This window comes from Zootermopsis nevadensis, unplaced genomic scaffold (genome assembly GCF_977971745.1).
Source record: "Zootermopsis nevadensis isolate Lab colony 2312 unplaced genomic scaffold, Znev_1.0 Znev_ptg000081l, whole genome shotgun sequence".
Lineage (NCBI taxonomy): Eukaryota > Metazoa > Arthropoda > Insecta > Blattodea > Termopsidae > Zootermopsis > Zootermopsis nevadensis.
In genome coordinates, this window is record NW_028259212.1 from 88,758 (window position 1) to 113,903 (window position 25,146).

The window sequence follows — 25,146 nt, forward strand, 5'->3', positions numbered from 1 at the left end:
CTGAACGAAGTGTGCTCAGATTCGCATATTCCAAACTTGGACGTATTAAGCGACATTGGGATGGTAAAATGAACAGTACGAGAAACTTCGCAAGGCAAAGACCCGATCTGTGCGTAACTGATATGGAGGCACATTCACGTGGTCCCAGAGTCAAATCGTGGTCTAGAGACCGGATGCACTGATTGAGCATTTTCGAAGTCCTTTTTTAAGTTCTTCCACAAAAATGCTGGGACAGTACCTCGAATTCGGCCACGACGGGGTATGAGAGATGGAGTCCCAGACAGCCAAAGTCAATGCACACATTCAGCGTCAGAGTCTACATAATATATGTGCACCTGCGATCCTTAAGATAGCGACTTCCAAGAAGACGCACACCACGAGCTTTCTGTTTCCCAGAGCGCCGACAAATGTGTGTCTTCGGTCGGCATCGCATCGAGCGGACAAGGACTGTGACAAGCAGCACTGACATTCGATATCTTCGGGCCAGTGGATTAAGGTGGCATCGGCCTCAACAGAATTTCACGTTGGCTGTTGCTTACCGTGCTCGTGATGGAAAGACAGGGCGAGGCACGTCCCAGCAATGTCCTAACATCTGAAGGGACACAATAAGAGACATTTCTGGTCCGAAATTAGTATGGATCTCAATAAGATCGTCTCTGAAAATGCCGTGTTAGTTCATTGAACGTCGTCGATTCCCAACCAAGTGACACGGCTGATGGTCCGACAAGACTTTGTTTACGTCAGTCGCCGTAAAAGTTTTTTATGACATGACAAAAAGCAGAATGGATCTTGTTCTGAAAAGCGCGCACAAAACGTGTCTGCAGGCAGTTCGCTGACTAAGCCTGTGACTGTCCGTAGACATTTTTTCGCGTCCAGACAGCCCGCTGACCAGCGAGGTCCTGTGGCTGGAATTTGCGTTCGACATACGCACATTTCTGAAGGTGATGAAGAAATCGTAGACATTGATGGACTAAGTAAGTACTTTCGAAGAAGAAAATAAGAGGAAAGATTTATTCCTATAATTGTTGTTGTTGTTATTATTGTTTCGAGTTTATTATTATTATTATTATTATCCCATCTATTCACCACTTTATGGGGTATGTACTCCCATGTACCCGAGACAGACCTTGTCCCTAAGGTACATAGGGCAGCAGCTATTTCCGGGATACATTTTGTTTTTAATATGTATTACATGTATTATAAAATGTTTTACAATACATGTGACACCAAACTACTTCCTTCGTTTCTTCGCTTGTCCAAGCCACTCTTGTGTTTCTTGATTGATTTTCTTGTGAGTCTTGGGCTTGTTGGCTGAGCGTGTCCATGGTTGGCCTGCGTTGCCGTAACCAACCTCAGCCCTTGGAGTACCTAGGCGACCTGTACTCCAGATCTTTGTCTTTCCATTCTTCGATAGAAGCTGCACGGTTGTCCACACTTTGAACCAAGGGATTATTTATCGAGGTTTACTCCTCTAGATCCGCCGTGTTCTGTTATATAACAGGGTCACCTCTAGTCTTCACCACGCACCGACGGTCTTGAGCGAGGAGAGGCTCTTGGATCTGTATTGCGCTTCACTTACTCCTGGCTGGGTGAGGACCAGTGTCCAGCATAGTCAGACTATGATGGTGAAAGGTACTACCTCTCCCCATTACCTTAACCCCTTATTATTATTATTATTATTACAACTACAATCAGAGGTTAACAGATGTTGGTTCAGTTCACCAGTCGGACACAAAAGAAAATTCCGCTCTCCAGACAATTGTTCCACAAGACACCGCTCTTACAGACGCCACGGCAAAGAGTCAAAACATAACACCCCCCTCCCCACACCAAATGGCGCCACACGACTGACCCGCAAAGAGGAGAGGTGAGACACTAGCATCAACTGCTCTCAGCATCTTACAGGTGTCGAAACAGTCGGAACAGCTGGCAAATTCTAGTTCTAACTTAAGTGCGTCATTCAAGTGTCGTGTTAACAAACGTCCTCATACCAACGTAAGCTAAATTTTGTCGTTCGATATCTACAAAATTATGGGGGTAGAAAATACGTCAAATATAATTTCCATCCCTAGCAAACGGACCGACGAGTGAGTTCGCAGAGTTCTGTATCATTAAAATAATCGATCAGTTACAGTGAATACGAGTGAGAAAATGTGAACCACTTCAGTCGGATTATCGCCGACTCGGGAGTTCCTTACGATGCCGACAGACAGAGCTACTTGCACACATTGCTTCGTTACAATTCTTGTTATTTGGCATAATCGCCTATTGGCATATTCGTAAACTACATAAAATTATTTAATATCGTTTAAGAAACATTTCTGTTTTGGTACAAGTTACTTTCCATAACATTATAATTATTTCACGAGAATGCTAGAGTAACTATAAATAACAAGAAGAAGATACGACATAATAAAAGAACAAAGTGCACGTAATAATACGTCCATTGTGAAGTTATACAATTTTCCATAACGCCGAACTTAATTCCCAGCCTCAGTTGTTACTCTCTTTGCTTCTTTTATTTTACGAAAGGCTTCGACGCAATAAATTGGCTTCAAATAGGTTCCACGTATAAAACAAGGAACAGTAAGTACACTGCCTTGAATATGTAATTATCTGCAGCGTGATGTATTATGAAGCAACGAGGCGTGCAAGGAGGCGCGCTACAAGGGACTAAGTACCACGTGCAGAAATGATTCCAGTGCAACCTAGCCGCATTTCGCGACACGTTCTTGGCATTTCTGCCTGGACCGTGGAGTTCCTCCATCGCAGAAACAGATCTGTTGCTTGCTACAGACATCGCCTTGCACGGACAAAGATACTATTTGCCCTTGTACTTAGTTTGTTTCTGACAGCGTCAAGTCATGTTTGAAATCAAAGTTGTACATCGTAATGAAATTTACATTTCATACAACGGAGACCCGCCTGTCTCCGAAAACACCGAGAACGCTCCGTAAATTTTGGGTTATACTGGACTAAAAGGAACCAAAATCAAGTTCGCGCAACAGTTTTCAGCGTAGACTCCCAACTCCTAATTCACCGAAATCTGTTCTGGAAGTCCGAAACGAAACATGGCGACCAAAGAACACCACTACAGCCTTCCGCTCATGCGATCGTTTGGATCGGGGAAGGATTTCCTGCTTTGCCCCTCGTTTAGGCTGCCTGCAAGCCAGGGCACTCACGCAATTCTCGTCCTCCGTGCTCATCTCTGATATTATTATTAATGTGGTGATTTGTTATTTTTGTTCCAGTGCTTGCCTGTGGCACGTTTCGGCTTCCAGAAGGCAGAGTCCCAGCGAAATGAAATTTTACGCCGCCTGACGGGGTTGGCAGCCAGAGTCCAACGCTGCCCATCACCTCATTACATGGCGGCATTTGAACCTGATGGAATGGTAAGTTGACATCTTCTTCAAGGTGTGTGCTGTTCCCGGAATCAAAGTTTCTGTAGCTCAACGCTGCAGTGTTTACCACCGTCAGTAAAATCTTACGACTGTCCGAGGATGGAAACGGTAAGTGTCTCAGAATCGTCGGTATCAAACTCCGCATCCAGAAGGATATCTTCAGCATCTTCCGACTCTTCTGTCCACGTACTTATTCGCAAAGACCGCAAACCCGAATACAGATAGCAGTTGTTTGCAGTAACCAGCGCTGATCGCCATTCCATACTCGTCATCTGTCACCGACCCACGAGGTGTGCGATAGCGGCACATCGGTCTTAGATCAGGGGCTTCGCCTCTGACCGACACTGGGCTGGTCTTCGAGCGAAGGCACTTTCGTTACTTTCACTCCGAGTAGACGGACATCCGACCGCTGGCTGATGAACGACACGCAGTGCTTCCTTGCTGTCGAGACTGACGCAGTTAGAATTACTCGTTAGTGCTGTCATACGTATCCACCAGAGGGCAACAAACTAGCGGCTGTGAAATAATGGCTAATTAAACAAGGATGACAATAAATAATGTCCTCCAATTAAGAATGGAATGTTTTTCATAACATGCAAAGATTCATCTTAATTGCAAAATATAGTGTTAAGAGAGTTGATTAAAAACTTTAATTATATTTAAACTTATTTCTGTTTTAAAACATTATTACTTCTTGGAATTCTAAGAAACGATTTTAAATTCAAAAGCGACTGCTGTAATTTATTTAAAACTGGAAGTGCCGAAGATAAATTTTTGTCAATTCCTGGCTTACATAAAATAACTCATTCCTGTCCTTTCGCCATTTTATATTTAGTTATCGACAGTTCATAATCACTGATCACTTGGTGCTACTTCCTTTCTTTTCCTTCGACTGAACTGCATTGTTCAGCATCCTGGTCTCAAACAGCCTCGACTTCCGTTCATAATTTCATTTATTGTTTACTTTAATATTTTCATTTCATATATTTGGGGGTGGGGGTGGGAGGCAAACTGAATGGCCGCAAACATTCCTTAACCTTAATCTGCTTTAACTTCTTTCTAACAAAATTAGCACAAAACTTTCCGCGTGAGAGTACAAAACGAAAATTTTCGTGATTATAACAGCATCAACTACGACCGTCTTTGCTTTGAACGCTAATCCTCTAAGCTTCCAAGAACAGACTCACGTGAACGAGTGTCAGTAGACAAGAAACCAAGACGAAGTAGAAATTAGGTGACCTCAACTTTTACGAAAACAAACATGGCGAATCAAATGTCATCTCGCTTTTATCGAAGTGAAAGTTATTTACAATTTACATGTAAGATAATTACACTAAATTAATTTCGGGGCAATTAAGGATGCAGATTACAGTCACATCTCATGGACTCATCGCTACCGTCGCTACTGGGGTCATTTCTAATTTGGTGTTAAAGACAACGAGATCTGGTCAGTACTTTTCAATGATAGTGCAAGAGTGCAACGGGTAAAGTACATATATATATATATATATTTATTTATTTAAATTATCTCAGATACTCCTTTGAAACCACGCACGGATAACTTCAAGAAGCCTCACACAACCCCTACCTGGATGACAACTGCGCTCTCAAAGCAATGGCAACCCGAATAAGAAAGTCCATCAATCCTTAACGGTTCGAAGTGACGAAGGTCGCTGCGAGTTCGGAGCTCGGCCAGGGACAACGTAATGAAGAAACTGAAGGCAGATTCAGAGCATCGACATTTTCAGCAACAGAGAAGGAATATTGAACAAAAAGAAAGCTGCTTGAAGAAAATAAATACAGCGGAAAGACCTCAGAAGATATTTTAACACAGAAAATAAATGTTTTGGTTCAAATACAACATACACAAAACGTGTTGATATTTGTACGTCAGTCAACAACATTCGACTCGATTCACTGTGACAGACCTATTTACAAAGTTGGTAACAGCGGAGTCCTTGTGTCTGAAATAAGTGAACACCAACGCAAAGTCTACAACATTGCATAGACAAAACAAGCTAGTAAACGTACGCATTGCGTAACATCTCAGACACGTTCCCTCTGTGATTACTTCCAATCTTCATTTCATTAGTGCCAGCTTTCCATAGAGAATAAACACGGTCGTTGGCTTGGCGTTGTCTTATATGATTCGGTTCTTACCTCAAAGTAAACACAACATCGAGTAGTTGGTCTGACGTCACAGACGGACGGACCTTACGCAAAGGACAAGTCTCTCAGCCGATCCGATGTTATAGCGGTCCCAGGGCAGAGACACGCCGGAAACTTATCCAACTACGGTTAGCGTTGAACAAGTCCCGGGTTCGATCAAATCCGCTGCCACGTATTTCAAACTGGCGTCTGAACACGCAGGAGGACATGATAATGAGTCCAGGGGGATATCCTTAACTTCCTGATCTTGCTGTTAGCTCCTTAACCCTTTGTAAGCCGAAGATCGTCTGAATATTATTTATGAATTCAGTCCGTACCGCGAAGAAAACACTACACCTCACCATTACGAAAATCAGCTGGTTAACTCTTTGAAGCCGAAGTTCGTCTTCATAATATTTACGAATCCAGACCGTACCGCGAAGAAAACACTTCACTTAACCATTAGAAGTCGAATCAGGCGGTACCACATAAGATTTAACAAAAGAACATCCCGGTCAAAGCCTTAAAATATTTTAACATTTAATAATAATAGTTTATTGTGATTTGACTGATAAAATTGAGCAAGTATCTTATCAATGTGATTAACAACGCACAGGGAAGTTTTATAGAAAATGGGGCAACATAACACAGCACCTTCCTATTAACAGGAATCTATGAACTCATTTAAATAATAAAGTTAGAAATTAACGTCTTCGTATGAAAGTCTGACAACGCTGAACTCAACCTCTTCAAGCACGCTGTTGTCTGAGCACAGACGTGGCTGTATTTGGTATCCAAGCCACTACGTAAAAACACTTATCGATGTAATTAGTATAAATTATGACTTACTTCTAGAATCTTCACTGGATCTCGGTTTCAGTAAACTGATCACTGCCAATGTTGATAAACTGCAGACGTAAAACAGTAAGAGAAACGCGAGGAAACACTTTCCCACACAAACTCTGTCAAGACGCCATTACGCACTGCAGACGCGTACCAACATGACAGTCCAAATGACGCGAGATTTATACATTCGCTTAGTAAACAGGTCACGTTATTTTACTCTATTTTCCTTAACACATATTTTAACGTTTATAAAATCGATATTTAAACGACAGACAGAATTTAGGTAGTTCATTCGATTCTCAATAAACCAGCTTTTTATTCCAATTTTTTGTGATATAAATAAGCTGAACATTCTTGGAGGCAGGAACCGAATTTTCTGTATTTTCGAACTCAAAAAAAAAAATTCAAGTGCAATTTCAAAACTGATATTAGTGGCACTGGTGTTTCATTACAATTTAACTTTAAACACGACTGTTCACGATTCTTAGTCTCATAACAGATAAAATATATTTTCGTTAAATCCATCTTTGTTTTCGTTGTCATCAAATACTATGAGGGTGGTGGAATCGATAAATACTGAGATGGACAGGACTTGTAGCACGTATATAGAATTTTAGTCACAAAACCTGATGGAAATAGATCACTTGAGAGATATTGGTGTAGATGGGAGGACAATGCCACGAAAATGTTGGGGTGTATGTGTGTGAAATATTTTCATTACTATTGGATAACATCTGATGATAATAATATTTATATTGTGAGTAGCGTTTGGTCTTTACGTACTCCACACTCGTCAGAGGATCTCAGACGCTCTCCCTGTCAGCTACATAATCCATGTCGTACTCGCTGATGACAGTTTGTATTGCAGAATGTGGCAACACTTCGTAAACTTCCGTTCCCACAGACTGCTACGGACGCCTAGTGGTAGTTCGCGTTACTAATTTCAGTTTCTCACGGATCGAACAGCAGGTGGACTTGCGAAAACTGAAGAATGTTTTCCTTCGAATTTCTATGTCATTCTTAAACAATCTTTGAGAAGAGACGCACATTTTCTGGCATCGTACGAATCCAAGGCCCCTGTTGATGGGAATTAAACTCTTTTATGTTTAACTGTAATACAGTTTATCGCAGCATCAACTTTTAAAATCGCATTGAAAGTAAGAACTTCATAAGGAAGTTTTTTTTACAAAACTCGATTTAAACCTGGAAACATCCGTCGTCCTTTCGTGTGCGAAGAGCTTAAGGCTTTGACCGGGATGTTCTTTTGTTAAATCTTACGTGGTACCGCCTGATTCGACTTCTAATGGTTAAGTGAAGTGTTTTCTTCGCGGTACGGTCTGGATTCGTAAATAATATTCAGACGATCTTCGGCTTCAAAGGGTTAACCAGCTGATTTTCGTAATGGTGAGGTGAAGTGTTTTCTTCGCGGTACGGTCTGAATCCATAAATAATATTCAGACGATCTTCGTCTTCAAAGGGTTAACCAGCTGATTTTCGTAATGGTGAGGTGTAGTGTTTTCTTCGCGGTACGGACTGAATTCATAAATAATATTCAGACGAGCTTTATAAATGGAATAAATATAGTAAGAGCCACTTACAGACGAGTGCGTCTTTGTGAACACTAACGGAGGCATAAGACACAGCACGAAGTCTCAAAAGAAGGAAACGAGGAGGACTGGTTAGCATCCCTGATCCGTATTCGGGACGCTCCGGCTTTAAATCTCGACTCAAGGCCGGCAATCATAAAAACGTTTAAGCGTGTTTCCTCAGTTCCTCCAGGCACGGAGAAGCACTCAGTTAATCATATTTCCTTTCTAGTTCATTATTCATTAATAAACGTAACATTAGAAGATCTTAGCTACTAACAGCGTCATTTAATAAACCACAAATAGATAAACTGCTCACATAACCGACAAACCAGTCAAATTCGTTTATTTTCTTTTATGGAATTTTCAATGTTCATCGCCGTGCTCACAACAATAACGAGCCACATAAATCCGGTCCACCCACACAATCGCGTTCTATTTATTTAAGACGAACCCCCCCCCTTCTCAATCAACGCTAAAGACCGCCGAGTGGTCACTAGCTTTCAGGTTTCCTGAAGAAAATTTTGCAAGCATTTGTCACTTCCTCGTTCACGCGTGTCTTGTCCCTAGGCTCGAATACTTGAAATTACGACTGAGGCGACTGGATTTTGCTGGCTCGGGACAAGGACTGGCGAGGGCTTTGGTCAATTCGGTGATGAACATTCCGGTTCCCTAAGCCACGTGGTTAATTAATTATTTTAGAGTTTTCCGTTCTGCCTGACAGAGATCAAGTGTCACTCCGACACAAACTAGAAATTAATAAATAAGCTACGAATGTTTCACGACGACCTAATGCAATTAAGTATTTTCGGGAGATCCGTTATGTCGGTATGATTACTGACATTGAGGAGACTTCACCAGGTCTGACGCCAAGGACACACGTGAGCTAATGTAACAGGAGCTCTAGTTGTGTGACGTCACGTCATGTCGTCGCGTCCACACGTAAGTTCCTTGCATAAGAGTCGAAGATTAACTGGAACCATTATGGAAGGCGAGCGAATGCACCGGAATCAGCGAAAACTCCGGGTATCTGCAGCGTGAAACACCAGAATTCTGTCAAAAATGTAAAACTTTCTACGTAACACAGCGAATTATCACCCCGAAAGCACGTGGTGCGAGCTGTAATTATTCTTAACCGTGTCTTACGAGCAGAATTTGCGAAAATGTAAACAGAAGGAAAGAAAGAAAGACAATGAACAGAGACGGGAAAAGTGGAAAGGTGATGATGGGAGGATTTCTGTCCGGGAATTTGGCTGGAGGAACTGAGTAAGATCACGTCCGCAGATTCTGTTTTAATTAGCGATTCACAGGCAGGGAAGGCTTCAACGTCGATTATGTCCGATTAATTCGTATGAGAAAGACACGGAGAGTAGCAATCGATACGGGGAAATAATCGATCTATGCCCCCTAATCCCAGAGGATGTAATTGCACATAGCATCAAACATTTTGTAGTCCTTACCGCAAACAGTGTCCGAAGCTACTGCAATTACTTGATGGGGGTCCAAGACTCAACTTCAGAGGCACCGCGTCGACGTTTCGGGACACCGCAGTTTGGTGGCACGGTAGAGGCCTCGGTCTCTCCTTCTGGGTGTGACAGTACACACGGAAGCTGTAGAAACAGCAGACGTTTAGGTGAGGAATCTGCTGCCTCCCTCTTCAGGGATTCTTCTGGGTACAGCACAATTTCGAAATGATAGATTACCGACATTCCGGGGGATTCATTTATCTCTATTTCTGTGACCGAAGGTTTGAGATTAATACCGTTTCGAAAAACTTCATGTCTCGAACGTCAAAATTGCAGACTACAGAAATTTTCAATCCTGAAGAAGGAGGCAGCAACTTCCACCGAGACGCCAGCAAACCCTATAAACTACCATTTAGACACAGTGTTCCTAGAATACTATAAGGAAATATTTGATATTTCTCGCACCATTTAGTGATGACATTACAATATTCCTTCCTGGGAGTTGCTAATGAAGGGTTATCACAGCAAAGTAGGTAGCCTAAAACAGCATACTCTCCCACGTCTTCGCTGTAGACTGCGTTGTCATGATGTGCTGTTTGATTACGCACAAGAACCGTCCCCTGGTAGTCGACAACTCGTGATAATGAGAACGTACCTGAGCGGTAACCGCGAAGATTGTCGTTAGGCCGATCAATCGGCTTGCGTCTTCGGCACGTCTTGAATTACTTATCTTGTGGACGCAGGAATAACGAGAGTTTCAAAACAGAGCCAAAATCAGTTGCTTATGGAATGAGTACGACGTCACAGGAAATGAGAAAAACAATAGTTAATTTGACCTTCAATTAAATGGCCGTCGGAATCCTTCATAGACGCTACAAAAACTGAGATGAAATGAAAGATGCTCTTCGCAGCATCCGGGGCAGGGCTTAAACCAATAGAAAGCTCCATCACGTGATATGCAAAGTTGGCGGGCAGCGACTCATTCCGCATGCAAATCTTACGGTCGGCTCAGAAGGTGGAGACTCGAGTTTAGAGATCGATATTTCACGGAGCACAGATCCCCCCCCCGGTCACACCTGATCTGCGATCGGCCGGTGCTAAAGCCCACTGCACTCCCACCTATGTTGCCGCGAGCTCATGAAGCCTTCGTGCAAGATGCGTCTCGAAAAGACAAAGTTGCTCATCTTGTCACAGAATTGCCGTCTTTCATGAAACAAGGACGTTCATTACCACGTCCACAAAAGCCTTCATCCATTCCCGAACCTGCTGACTCCAGTTACCCGGTGTTATTCCATTATCCACCTTAATATTAGACTGACCGTCCGGCAACGCCAACTCGAATGTGGTCGTGGCCCTTGTCCGTGTCACCGACATCGACGTTTCTGCAACCTGGTCGCCGAAACAAACAACATGGCGTCGGCGTATCCCCTTTTCGACCCACGCACATGTAATTTGCATTAGCAAACCTGTGGTCCGCAAGACTAGCCGATTTCCAGCAATGTTACCGCGAGAGAGTTCGAGGAACTCAAACATTTTCTAGTGCCTGTCCTGATAATCGCTCGGCCTGCCAAGAAATTCCCCCACGAGGGTCGATACAGAGTTTGCTCCAGCTCGAAACTGCGCGCTGTCCTGAGGAAGAAGGATTCAGCCAATCGCCGTGGGGGCGAAGGGGGCTTGTTAGTAAAAAAATCTGCAGATACAATTCTTGTACTTTTTTTTTAAAGTAAAATTTACGAATTCATTATTCAAAATTTCGTATGAACTGCTATTTGTCTGTATAAATGAAACTGTGACAAAGACCTACCAATTATTATTTCTCCCACAAAACCTTTTAATTTAAGGGAAGCCATGCTACATTGCATCAGTGAACAGAAGAAATAGTTCAGGTCTTACTAAGTTATAAAGGTCTAGCGGTTTGAACGCTGGCCTTGTAATCCTGGGGTATCGGGTTCGAATTTATAACTTGTGTTGGGCAAGGCTGTGGTCTAGGCAACACGGAGTTTTCCTCCGTGGCATCCCAACAATTACTCCACTCACACACAGAAGAAGGCAATGGCAAACCACTTCTGGATCATCTGCCAAGAACGTATATGAACAGGTCCCAGTCCGAGAAGAGAAAAGGATGGAAGGATCCTGTTCATATGGACCTGTCGTCAGACAGAACACTAAATAATAATAATAATTAAAAAAGTATCCACACTGTACGAATGAACAATCACGCAGAGGAAGTGAATTTCTGACTGGACCCGACTCACAAAAGCCACGCCATTTCTCGCCCTGATGTGAATCTGCTCTCGTTTACAGAATTGCCTCCCATCGCGTGAGTGATTTTTCAACAGAAATATATCGACCTGCCCACTTTCTCCTGTACCATATTTCGTTTTTAAAGATTCGCTGTATCAAAGGTCAGAAACCTAAGAGGTCATCGTGGGTTCGAATTCCAGGGATATATAGCAATATGTACTGATTGACTCCCTGACGTCACTGAATGTTGATTATGCTTGGCAGAAACTGGCTACCGATTTCTGGTGATGGCAGCTGTTAAGACAGGCGAATTCCCTTCACAAAGACTGCATTTCTTGTAAAATTGAGGCCAATAGTGGAAAATAAAAGTTTACGAGGAACAGAAATCTATGAGAGTTGCATTGAAGTTAAAATGTCAGAAAATTATCGTGGCCCATGTTCACAGTTCTGCCAACCTTCCAAAGAACGACGATAATAATAGGCAGTGTGGCTACATTTCATAACTCGTCTGTAAATCAATTAATCGCACAGAATACAACACGGAGCTTCGTTCAAAATCATCTTGAATATGAACAACGCCACGCCAAGAATTAAAATATTGTGGCGATGGCCGCGAGGGTAGAAATTTCTGTCATCGTCCAATCACAGCAGAATTAGTATCTTAAATGCTATTAATTACAGTGGAATCTCTATCAAGACTTTGCACTAGGCGATAAGTACCGAAGGGCTCAGATAACATCTGGCGACGATTATGCAGGTTTGATGAGCACAAATGATAATTATGGTGGAGACACTGAATTAGTAGCCATCCGAGAAAGAATGATAACTAACTGACTAACCAGATGGCTTACCGAACCCAAAGGTTCATCACCGAATTAACCAAAGCCCTCCACCGGACCCTGTCCTGGACCAACAAAATCCAGTCTCCTTCAACTCCTATCTCCCATAGATCCCGCCTGAGATTATCCTCCCATCTACGTCTAGGTCTCCCCAGCGGTCTCTTCCCCTCAGGCTTCCCAAATAGTGGACCCAACCAACCAGATGGCTTACGGAACCCGAAGGTTCATCACCGAATTAACCAAAGCCCTCCACCGGACCCTGTCCTGGGCCAACAAAATCCAGTCTCCTTCAACTCCTGTCTCCCATAGATCCCGTCTGAGATTGTCCTCCCATCTACGTCTAGGTCTCCCCAGCGGTCTCTTCCCCTCAGGCTTCCCAAATAGTGGACCCAACCAACCAGATGGCTTACGGAACCCGAAGGTTCATCACCGAATTAACCAAAGCCCTCCACCGGACCCTGTCCTGGGCCAACAAAATCCAGTCTCCTTCAACTCCTATCTCCCATAGATCCCGCCTGAGATTATCCTCCCATCTACGTCTAGGTCTCCCCAGAGGTCTCTTCCCCTCAGGCTTCCCAAATAGTGGACCCAACCAACTAGATGGCTTACCGAACCCGAAGGTTCATCACCGAATTAACCAAAGCCCTCCACCGATCCCTGTCCTGGGCCAACAAAATCCAGTGTCCTTCAACTCCTATCTCCCATAGATCCCGCCTGAGATTATCCTCCCATCTACGTCTAGGTCTCCCCAGCGGTCTCTTCCCCTCAGGCTTCCCAAATAGTGGACCCAACCAACCAGATGGCTTACGGAACCCGAAGGTTCATCACCGAATTAACCAAAGCCCTCCACCGGACCCTGTCCTGGACCAACAAAATCCAGTTTCCTTCAACTCCTATCTCCCATAGATCCCGCCTGAGATTGTCCTCCCATCTACGTCTAGGTCTCCCCAGCGGTCTCTTCCCCTCAGGCTTCCCAAACAGTTGACCCAACCAACTAGATGGCTTATGAAACTCGAAGGTTCATCACCGAACTAACCAAAGCCCTCCACCGGACCAACAAAATCCAGTCTCCTTCAACTCCTGTCTCCCATAGATCCCGCCTGAGATTATCCTCCCATCTACGTCTAGGTCTCCCCAGCGGTCTCTTTCCCTCAGGCTTCCCAACCAGTACCCGGATCACACCTCTTGTGAAAGAATGATTAACAGGAAGAATGTACTTGTACAGATTTCTCGATTTTCCCATTACTAAGAAGTTATAAGCAGATTAAATTCTACGAATGTTAGTTAACATCCAGCTCGGAATATCATCTCTTCCCTTTCGTTACAGACATTAGGCCTAGTGATGTCTAGGCTCAACGGAATTTTGGCCTAGTGGCTTCATCAAAAGACGCCATTATCCTATCCTGACGAAGCAGAATCCAGTAGTTTTGATTTCATTCGCTCTCCTGTCTTCTGCGTTGTGTTGTACAGTACTCGCATTCTTATTCTTGAGGAGGCCTAGTCCAGTAGGCCTGCAAGCCTTACGTACCTCGTCGCTTGATTCTGTGTCCCTTGTCTTAATAGTTACGTCTGCTGCAAACCTTTTAGAATTCCTCGGGATATTCTAACCGAAAATTTTTGTGCAATTCTTACTTCCTCATGCGCGCTATTTAGACCACCTTAACAAGAGGCTACTTGGTGAGAAGGACAGACTACGAACAGAAACAGTTTTGCCAACGTCTACTTACGAAAGAAAACCCCAATGAGGAAGTGTACAGGCCTGTTAGGTGGGTACCGCCGCTTCGTAGGAACGTACTGCCTCCATCTACAGAATTTCTCAAAATATTCGGCGAACAATATAAATTATAAACTACCCCATTCTGTGCTTTATTCTCAGGAACAATGAAAAGATCTTCTCGCATTAGGCACAGGCTGTAATACCTGTGATCAGAGACTAATAAGATGCTTTCGTCGATGAATCTTGAAGGCATTTCCGCAACACTGTTCTGGAGACAGAACGTCCGGGAGGGGGGGCACACACACGCCCACTCATCACTGACAATTTACAGATTTTATGAACTGAGAGTTAAAAGTATATTTCCAGTTCCGTCTTCTACAACAAAATTCGTCTGTGAGTCGAAAGGGGCATTTCTGTCTATGAGAAAAGGAACAAGGATTGTATCGTTACGCTTTAATGATCACTCCAAACGCCATGTTTTATTCAGTGTCGTATCAAAACATAAATATTAATTCTCGAAAGTTTTGCACACAAAAAAACCTAACCGTATTTAAAATTAATCTGATTGTGGAAAAGACATAACGAGAGGATTCTGTCTACGATGACCTGAATGTAATTTATTTACGCGTTTTTTAAAATCCCCATAATTTGTCTTGTAGCTTATGGACAGGGTAATAAATATAAATATTCAAAATTGAACAGGTCTTAAGACACTTCTGCTTCAAACTACGGAGGTCCTGAGATCGAACCTGGGCCTACGTACTCTTCCGCATAAAAATCAATATTTCGTATTATTCTCACTGTTTATTACATATTTAAGCAGCGTTAACCAGCTGATCTACCTAATGGTGAAGTGTCGTGTTTTCTTCGCGGTACGGACTGACTTCCTAAATATTATTTATTTCAGCTGAAACGCATTCTAGATGCTTTAAGCTTGTGACTCTAAATGACCGTCGTTATACATCAGCGCGTCCGTTCTTTCAGTAGCTCACTTCTTGGCCAGCTGAGCAACTGATAGTTCTTCTAAACGGATCTGCTGCGTTTTACGGTAGACATGACCTTACTCGGTGGACGCTACGGGCTAGAAACAGCGAAGAAGAGCCCACGGCCTTCTGCTAGAGCAGGGGACATCACAAGTGGCGTACGCCCTCCTCCCCAGCCCTGAAGGTTTCTGCCCCGCATTTCAATCTGACTGATCGCTCACCTAAGGACTTTCACTCTGCTAAAATATTGATCAGAGCGAGGAAACTATGATCGGCAGAATAACGCAGCGGTCTGCACCATCCATCAACCTGGCTCCATAGTTATTTCTGATAAGCTGCTAGTTGCTCAGATAATTACGAATCATATGCAAACGGAGGCTTCATTGCTGTGTTCGAAACGTCCATCTACTGGACTCTATCCTTAGCCGGATTCATCCAGTCCACGTCCTCATGCAGATTTCTTAAGATACATTTTAATATTATCCTCCTACCTACGCTCTACTAATCTCTTCCCTTCATAATAATACTATTCTTGTTACTTTTTGGAACCGTGTAGACTCTTCGATGGATAAAAACATTTCGGAGGAACATACTGTCTCCATCGTCAGGGCTCAAATTACACACTGCAGTGTACAGATTCAGAAATTAAAACTGCAGTCCAGTGAGTGGTTCTGGACGGACCTCCATATTAGGCATTCACTGCTGATTGTAGTGAGATTTTGGGAGATGAAACACGCGTGCGGCCTTCACATCTGCACGTGCCTTTGTGTTTTGGTTTCGCTTTGCGCCTCGGAACGTCGTAAAATATAAGACAGCAAGTCCGCACGTTGTCTCAGAAGCAGTCTGTGTTCTCTATGGCGAAACAAACACATTTAAATTCTCATGACCTAAGTTACGGCAGTGAATTCTGTCGATATTTTCAGTTCCAAACGCGGCCAAGCTCAACGCAACATGGCGGTACGTCTGAGAACTTTTCCATTGGCTGTTGGTGGCGTCTCTTCAGGCCTGACATCTTCCATAACCACAGAAACAGTACAATCCGTTCACAAGTAAACATTTCGTAATCTTTATCTGCAGTTATAATATTCTTCCGTCTCTCCGTCTCTGATACGGTTGCCTGGCAACCGCTAAACTCGTGACGTGGCCACAGAGCGAGGGAAAAGGCTCGTATCGATATTGCTCACTGAGCGTTTATGGCGCCTGGAATCTGTTATGGTCCTTCAGGATCCATAAAAGGCTGGAGATTCAGCTCAGCGGCTGTCAGCTTCTCAAGAACGACTCTGATCTGCGGAGCTGTTACTTCGAGAGTCCATTGGTTGATGGCTGCTCTGTACAATATAAAACTAACATGGAAGGAATTTTAAAAAAAACAAAACAAATTTGTCTTCGAAGGCGAAAGATGAACTAGAAAATGGGAAAATTAATGTGCTTATTGCGACTAAAATACGTACGTCTGAATTCAGTTTAATTCAGGTGTACATGAAGTTTAACGAGCCACTAGTCCACTACGCCGAAGTATTCTATGCGCGATTCCCTTATGACGTCCGCGTTCACGAACTGAAAATCTAGAAGTAATATAACACCACAATTCTTCGCTGTGCTTACATTTCCCAAGATGTTGTATAATTCTATATCGAATCTTGGGTAGAAATTACAAGACTACACTCTGTTTCCACGCTGGTTGTACCACACATTCCATAACCAGACTCATGCATAGGAACGAACTACATCTCCTGCAATATAGGCATCCCTTTCTTACCACCCCTAAACAATGTACGTGACTGTAATGATCAATGGCGCCCGACGACTAAACCGCCTATATATATCACACCAGTCTTCCCTCCGCCACATACAAACAGACGTGACGGAATTTGTTAATTTTGGAAACCAGAAACGAAACAAGTTTAAATATTGCAGAGCCGAGTGAGAATTGCACATGTCAAAAGCGTTGCATGTCCCTTTGAAGCGAGAGAGAGAGAGAGAGAAGAGAAAATAGGGAAGTAGCGATATGCACTAACGTTATAAATGGGGGGGGTATAAAGTTGGTTTGAGGCAATGAAGGTTCCCAGGCATTGCCCGCTCGTCCTTCTGGTATAAATAGGTTTAATAAGGGCAAGGGATTTAGGAGACAGGATGGGTTAAGAAATGGCGAGGTTGATCAGAGTCTTTGCGTTAATTTTGAATTTTGATATTGGCCTTGGAGGGGCGGCGTTTGGAAAAAGATTTACGTTAATATGGGGGGGGGGGGTTACTATAGAGCAGAATTTTGATGTTAACACTGGGAGGGCTGCAAAGCAACGTGGAAGCCCGAAGCCCATATGAATATTATATAAGAATTCAGTCCGTACCGCGAAGAAAACACTACACTTCACCATTACGAAGATCAACTGGTTAACGCTGTTTAAGGAAATAATACGACTAAAACGCTAATTAACCCTTTGGAGCCGAAAAGAGAGAGAGAGAAGAGAGAAAAAGTGGGGGGAGTAGCGATAGGCACTACTGTTATAAATGGGGGAGGGGTATAAAGTTAGTTGTGGGCTATGAAGGTTCCCAGGCAGTGCCCGCTCGTCCTTCTGGTATGAATAAGTTTAGTGAGGACAAGGGATTTAGGAGACAGGATGGGGTAAGAAATAGGGTAGGGGGGGAGTTGATTCGGGTCTTTGCGTTAATTTTGAATTTTGATATTGGCCTTGGGGGTGGCGTTAGGAATAATTTACGTTAATTTTGGGGGGGGGGGCTACTATAGAGCGGAATTTTGATATTACTCTGAGAGGGCTGCATGGGAGGCATGCAGAGCAACGTGGGAATTGGGTACCAACTCAGCATTTGCTCTAGTACCGAGGAAAACCACGGAAAACCTTGGTCGAGTTGGCCGGTCGCAGGACCTTCCGGATGCGTGCTGCTGACTTCTAGCCAGCAGTCCGGCATTTAAAATCGCGAGCCCTAACGGTAGCCTCTGTCCGTGCGCTTCCTTTATTAATAACTGATACATTTTTTTTTCTTTTCATTTTTACATAGATTTGTTTTGGATAAGAAACGACCAACTTGGCTCGTTGCTTATCCAATTACAAAAAAAGTTTCAATTCACATTCCATAAATCATTTTTCCATTTTCATGCCGTGGTCGTCTTGTCTTGTGTCCGTTGGTTCACGGTCGGTCCAGCGTAGGGGAGTGGTCGATGTGACCGCCTATGGACTGGACTCTCCGGGGTACCTATAACGGGCTGGTGGTGCACTGTAGTGGGGGCTACAAAAGAAAAGCCGAGGTTTAGCTGTGTTTTTGCTGGAGGTGAAGGAATTTTAAGGTGTGCTGTTGGGCTAATGTTACAGAACAATGTACTACAGAGGCAATCCTCTGACCGTTTATTGAGCAAAAGGATTGGAGGATTTCGCAGGTTGGGTTACCTCGCAAGAAGGGCTCGGGGGCGGAGGTATTTGTCAATGCTGGGATCGTACTGTCCTAGCTCTTGAATTTGACTGTTGTAGCTGGTGGCCGATTTCAAGTATAGCCTATTCGCTAATCCTTTAATGTAATTCTTGATCAACGGCATTCCGGTCTGTTCGTGTAGGGTACTAATTGGAGTAACCCTTGGCAATTTGGTTATTATTCTGAGGACTTTGTTCTGAAATGTCTGAAGTTTTTGTAAATGAGTGTTAGCAGCGTAGCCCCAGGCGGGGGAGGCATACGTCAGTATGGACCGGAGGAGTGATTTATAGATCATTAACGATAAATTTACATCCATTCTGGAGGATTTATTGAGTAAAGGAAATAGTTGCCTCAGTCTGAAGTTGGCTGTACGGAGAATGGATGATATGTGGGCCTTGTACGTCAATTTGGAATCTAGAATGACACCCAGATATTTGGTTTCGGAGGTAAAAGCTACGGTTTTATTAAAAAATTTTACGGTGGGAACAGTGCAGCGATAGTCGCGTAAACGTTTTGAAAACACGGTTGTGGTGCACTTGTCAATGTTGATCTGAATTCTCCATCTCCGAAACCAGGGTTCCAGAAGGCCTATTGCTCTGTTTAATTTCGTTATCGCTATGTCTAATTTTCCTGAGCGAGCACTGATATTTGTGTCATCTGCATAGATTGAGATGGACACGTTGGAGTCATTCTCAATGGATGGGATGTCATTTATGTAGATGTTAAAAAGTGTTGGCCCGAGTAGGCTACCCTGGGGAACGCCGGCCCTGATGGGGCGGCAGCTTGAGTGAGAGCTCCCATGTGAAACAGAAAATGAACGGTTCTGGAGGTAACTGTGAATTACGTGGATTAGGTGAGGCGGAATTTTGACTTTAATGAGTTTTGCTATTAGCCCCGTGATCCAAACTTTATCAAATTCTCGTTCTATGTCCAGGAACAATGCCACTGTAGCTTTCTTATTGTTAAATCCGTGAGTGATTCTCTCTATATTTCTTAATAGTGTGTGCGTTGTGGAATGTCCACGTTTAAAACCATACTGGTCATTTCTGATAATGTGGAGCTCCTTAAGTTGAAAATTAATTCTTTTTAAGATGATTTTCTCAAAAACTTTGCCTAGGGAATTTAATAAACTTATTGGCCTATAATTTAACGGGGAGGAATGGTCCTTTTTTGGTTTTGGGAGCATGATAACTTTAGCGTTTTTCCACTGGGTAGGAACCTAATTTGAAGCTAATGACTTGTTAAATATTTTTGCAATAAATCTGAAAACAGGCCGTGGCAGGTGTTTTAGTACTATGTTCTGAATCCCATCAGGGCCAGGAGCCTTGCGGGGTTTAAGGTGGCGGATAATCCATTCGACCTCGCAATGGTTTGTAAGCCTTACGGAGGCCTGCGGAGGTTGCATCAGGAAGTCGGTAACTACCTGCTCTGTGCTAACGGTGAAGTTGGTGTCTACGTTTGGGTTCGTAAGTATCAGCAAAAATATTCACTTTGTCTTGGTTGGTAATTGCAACGTTGCCATTGTGTTTCAGGGGTGGGATTTTTGTGTCCGTGTTTGTGAGGCTTTTTGTTATCCTCCACGTGTCTTTAGTGTTGGTAGTGTCGAGGCCTTGGAGTGTTTGCTGCCAGGTGTTCGAAATTTGATCTTTAATGGCCGAGTCAATTTTGTGTTTCAAGGCGTTGATGAGGGGACGAAGCCTTATGTCGTGGGTTCTTTGCCACTGATTTCTCAGTTTGTTTCTTTCTTGGATGAGAAGTCGAGTGGCTGCTGCAATTTGCATTGACCTGAAAGTTCTCCGTCTGAGCGGAATAGAGTGGTGCGTGGCCTTATTCAGAACGTCTGTAAGGTGGTCAATAGCTGTATCAATCTCACTGCTACAGCAGTTCCCATCTACGCACTGTGTGTTTAGGTTTTCAGAAATGTAATTTTGAAAAAGATTCCAATTGGCTTCGCTGTAGACGAATGTATGTTTTAATTCGTCTGGTTCTAGTGGACCACGTATTCTAAGAAGAACTGGGTTGTGGTCGGATGTCGAAAGACTGCCTTGTGTGCGTATTGAGTGGCTGGAAAGCACGTTACTGATTATGGCAAAATCAAGTATATCGGCTTCACCAGGATTACAATCTGGAAAGTGTGTGGGGTGGGATGGAGCCGAGATTACGTAATTACTTTTATAGTAATGTTTGAGAAGTGTCTGCCCCGCTGCATTGTTCTGCCGAGCGTTCCAGGTTAAATGCTTGGCGTTGAAATCGCCTGCTAGAATTACTTTGTTTCCGGTTTCCAAAAGATGGTCCAGGTCACTCTCTATAATTTTGCCCGGGGGGTTGTAAATAGAGATTAGTACTATTGTTTCCCTATTGATGTTAACTTGGATAGCTGTCGCTTCCATGTGTTGGAGGGGGGGAAGGGGAATCTCCGAATGCTTGAAGCCCTGGCGAATTAGAATGGCCGTTCCGCCACCCCTCTGATTTAGCCTGTCAGACCGGAATGTCGTGTAGTTTGGGCACTTAAATTTTGTTGCAGATTGTAAATGAGTTTCATTAATTAGAGCTATGGGGATGTTATTGGTTTCCAAATAATCTAATAGTTCTGATTTTTTAGTCTTGACGCTTCTGGCGTTCCAGAACAGGATGTCAGTGTGGCTGAGGGACCTACCCATGATTAGGAAGACCGAGGAGGGTGGCTAGGAAGTTATTAAAGATTATTGGGAGGGCGCTCTCATAAGGGTGCTGCATGAATTGTAAAAGCATTCCTGAGATGGAAGATAGAAGGTACTGGAAAGAGAAGTTCGGATTGAAAGTCCGAACAATTTCGACAAATTCTCTTGTCTGCTGCTGGGTGTGAGGATTTCCGAGTCTCAGACCCGCGGGAGGGTGTGGGTATTGTTGGGTGCGTTCATGAGATGTGTGTGTCTCTCTCTGGCTCGTGTGTTCTTCTTTTCCCTGCCTGAGTTGTTCTGTGTTGTTCCCCTTAGTTGCTTTGGTCTTGGGGCCTGAGGGCCTAGATTTTGGGCCGAGAGATGATTCGGCAGGTGTGACGTCCTGCGCTACTACAGAGAGAGCGGGAGAGACTGGTCTGTCCGGAACCGGCGAAGATCTGCCTGTTACAGAATTCGGAGGCTTGCTCGCTGCAGCCTGTGTTGATGTGTTGGACCGGACGCAGCAGGGACAGTTAGCACTGTGTGCAAGCCGGGCGTGTTGTTGTATGATGTGCGGCTGTGGGAAATGATAGGGAGAATAAAGGTCCCGTGGTTGATGGAAGCTGTAGGGATGTGGTGGAGGCTGTGTTAGTTGCGAGCTGACGAAGTTCAGTGGCCTGCTCCAGGCATTTGCAGCACCCATAGGGGGGAAGTCACGGAACGTTTTGGGGGGCGGTCGCTGGGGTTGAGCTGAGACCCGCGCTCCAGCAATTCTTTTTTAATTTTCCTGCGGAGGTCTGCTCTTCGTCTCCCTCTCCATGAGGTCACGGAAGAAGGGACACCCTCTGTACTTGGAGCCGTGCTCCCCGATCTTGCACAGGGCGCAGGTCGGCACGAAGTTTGGGAGGAATCTATTTTCACATTGCCACGAGCAATGTTCCTCCGCGCAGTGGGCACAGGCCGGAGGGGCCTGACAGTTTGCCGCCACGTGGTAAAACTGTTGGCACCGTGCGCACTGCGGCGGCACGGTTCGCCCCTTATAAGGTTCGACAGAAATTTTTATAAAACAGAGATGGGACAGCTGAGAGATCTTTTGACTCTGGGGAACGTTGTCCAGTTCGACTATATGCATTGGCAGAGGAGTTTTATCTCTCCAAGCAGTCATTGGGATAACGGTTTGAACTGCCAGTCCCAGTGCGATCAGTTCGTTTTGGATGGTTTTTGGGGGGGTGGTTGGCGGAATGCCTTTTATGACCACTTTGAACGGCTTGGAGTCGTTCGATCTGAGTAAATTGAACGGCACCTTGTTGTCTTTCAAGAAGGTTTGGAGGTTCAGATAGTCCTTGTATGTGGACGTTTGACAAACGATTCCGGACTTTATTCTGTGAGAAGTGAAGCCCAGCGGCTGGAATTTTGTATGGAAGTCCTTGTTGAGCCGGGTCATGTCACCTTCATAGTGATGGTGAATGATTACCGGTGGGATTTTTGCTCGCGGGGCGTTTAAGTAGTGGTTATTGGCGGGTCCTGTCTTCCCAGAATCACGGGTCTCAGGGGTGGGAGAGGAAGGTAACTCAGCGTTAATTGCTTCGTCAGTTATTGCGGGCTTTGGAGGTGCTCTTTTTAATTTCTTTTTGGAGGTAATGACAGTGAAGTCATCTCCCTCCACAATTTCCTCCGGATTCAACAGGTCAGAGGATGCTGTAGCAGAGTCTGTTGCTTTCTGCGCACTGACCTTGTCAATTTTAGTCCCGCCTTGGGAACAGTGGACCTCCGCCTCTACGATTAAAGTTTTAGTGCCAGAAGGGCTTGCTACTGGCGAGGTTGCCGTTGCCCTAGCTCCTTCTTGACCCTGTGGCCAAATTGACGTTATTTCGGTGTCCGAAAGTTCTGACGACGAATTTTCAAAGTCAGTAGTTGACGGCGACCGAGGTGTGCGTTTTGCCTGTTTTTTCAGTTTCATGTCTTTGTCTTTATCCGTTTTAGTAGTCAGTTTCGTTTTGGTTCTTCGGCCTGAGGGGCCGGAGACGTCTAGCATTCTCTTTACTCCCTGCGGGTTAAGTCTCACCACCTTGGGTTTCACCATCCTGACTCACGCGGTGTACTCACCAACACCCACGCCTGCCAGGAGGTGGAAGCCCCTAACGCTTTCCTCTGCACTTAGCTTTGGTATGCCGGTTTGGAGGGCACCAGCCCGCCAGACCTTGCTTCGGCGTTGTCCCTTTGCTTATGCTGTCACCGTTAGGTTTCGGTAATCGCGGGTGGGCACGGCGTAAGCTGGCGTCCTATTCTTCTCCGCTGCTCGATGATCCCTCGAAGGACCAAGTCGGAGTGCCTGGCCGGGCTTTACAGTCCTCACTACCTGAATACCGCCGCACGACTGTTTGGCTTGAAGCGAGAACTCGTCCGAATCGTATTTAAGAATTCGGTCCGTACCGCGAAGAAAACACTTCACTTCACCATTACAAATATCAACTGGGTAACGCTGTTTAAAGATTGACAGTGGAACCACGGTTTCCGGAGAATCTGACGTAAATAAGTCTTTGTATTTGAGTTATATTTAGGCAATAAATACAATGAAAGGAAGTTTATATATTGGCTTTATTCTAAATACATGCTTTACAATTGAGTATCTCTGCATAGTATGACGCAATGCGCAGACGCAGAAGTAGCGTGCAGTGCGATGCGCCTTTGTTCGTATAAATAAATGTTTGTAGAATCTAAACCATTCGTGATATGTAAAATCTGAAAATAGATTTGGAAAGCGCAAGACGTAATACGTATTTCGTACGCAATATGTCCAGATCCATCTCTTACGGTTTTCGAGAGGCGGGAGCTTAACGCGCCAGATACTTCGAAAATTGTACGCGTTTGTTCATTAAATTTACAATAAATGTATAAACAATTATAATTACAACAAAATACATTACAGATTCTTAAAGGCCCTTATTTACTGATCATTTTACATATAAGTTACATCACCGTTATTCTTACGATTCCTGAGGAATGAAAGTTTAAATGTGTCTCGGCGCTGGATCTTACGCTGATTTGCCGAGTCACCCTTCCGTATAGACGAATTTACGTCATTAAAGTACACGTTCCTTCTCAACATGGCAACGCTGGAGACAGATGGCCCCAAGCAAAGTGGCGAAGCGATCCCCCCCCTTCCGGTCAGCTGACTTCGTGATTCATGTGCGCAGAGCAGTTTACCTTAACACGTGTTGCAACGTGGGATAAATCAGATGGAAGATTCCGAACTGCGGGTGTTCTCCGATTTTAAATGCCTTTAAAATTTTAAGGAATAATTTTATAAACACTGTCCTTCGTCAGATGCCTTTGATTTCGAAATATCTGTCGTCTCTTTGTGTGATAGTTTCCTCTGACAACAGGTTTTAAGAGTATTTAAGGTAAACGCATTCTCGTAACCTCATCGGATGTTCCTCGTTCCCAGGGTAACAGCTCCGATCGGGCGCCCACTATCGTGAACAGTGAACAAGGCAGAGCGTACGTACACTGAGTAGCAACCATAATGGGGCTTAATGTGGGGAAATTACCGTCAGTTGTACTCCTCTCCACACTTAAGGGATTTTAAATACTGTTAAGTTGGCTTAATCGTATTGATGGAGTCGCCTAAGACATGAACGTGGTTGCACGCGGTGTCTCAGATGGTCCGAATCACTGAAGCGAGAATCGAACCCAGGACAGGGACCTCAAGTCTAGCCCGAGATCCCAGGAACGTCATCGAACTTGCAAAAGCGATCGTGGAACAGTTTTTCGTTGTGGCAAGCGATAGATGGGCGAGCATCGAACTCAGGACAGTCTCAAGTAGTCGCAGATGGAAATACAAATTATAA

General features: G+C 44.2%; 1 protein-coding gene and 1 long non-coding RNA gene across 3 annotated transcripts in view; both read right to left on the reverse strand.

Moving 5' to 3' along the window:
* Positions 1–6,590, reverse strand: part of LOC147870974 (uncharacterized) — a 61,985-nt gene extending 55,395 nt beyond the window's left edge. Inside the window, exon 1 of one of the 2 annotated variants that reach the window (XR_015532968.1) lies at positions 6,399–6,590. This is a non-coding gene — a long non-coding RNA (uncharacterized LOC147870974). The remainder of the gene's footprint in view (positions 1–6,398) is intronic. The other variant, XR_015532969.1, reaches the window with a different exon arrangement.
* Positions 6,591–14,685: 8,095 nt separating this feature from the next.
* On the reverse strand, positions 14,686–23,395 carry LOC147870975 (uncharacterized). The gene is made up of 2 exons (XM_087341513.1): positions 23,028–23,395; positions 14,686–18,476 (listed from the first exon to the last, which is right to left on the reverse strand). The coding sequence occupies exons 1-2, from the start codon at positions 23,376–23,378 to the stop codon at positions 18,444–18,446; spliced, it is 384 nt and encodes a 127-aa protein (XP_087197639.1). The 5' UTR covers positions 23,379–23,395; the 3' UTR covers positions 14,686–18,443.
* Between the last annotated feature and the right edge of the window lie 1,751 nt (positions 23,396–25,146).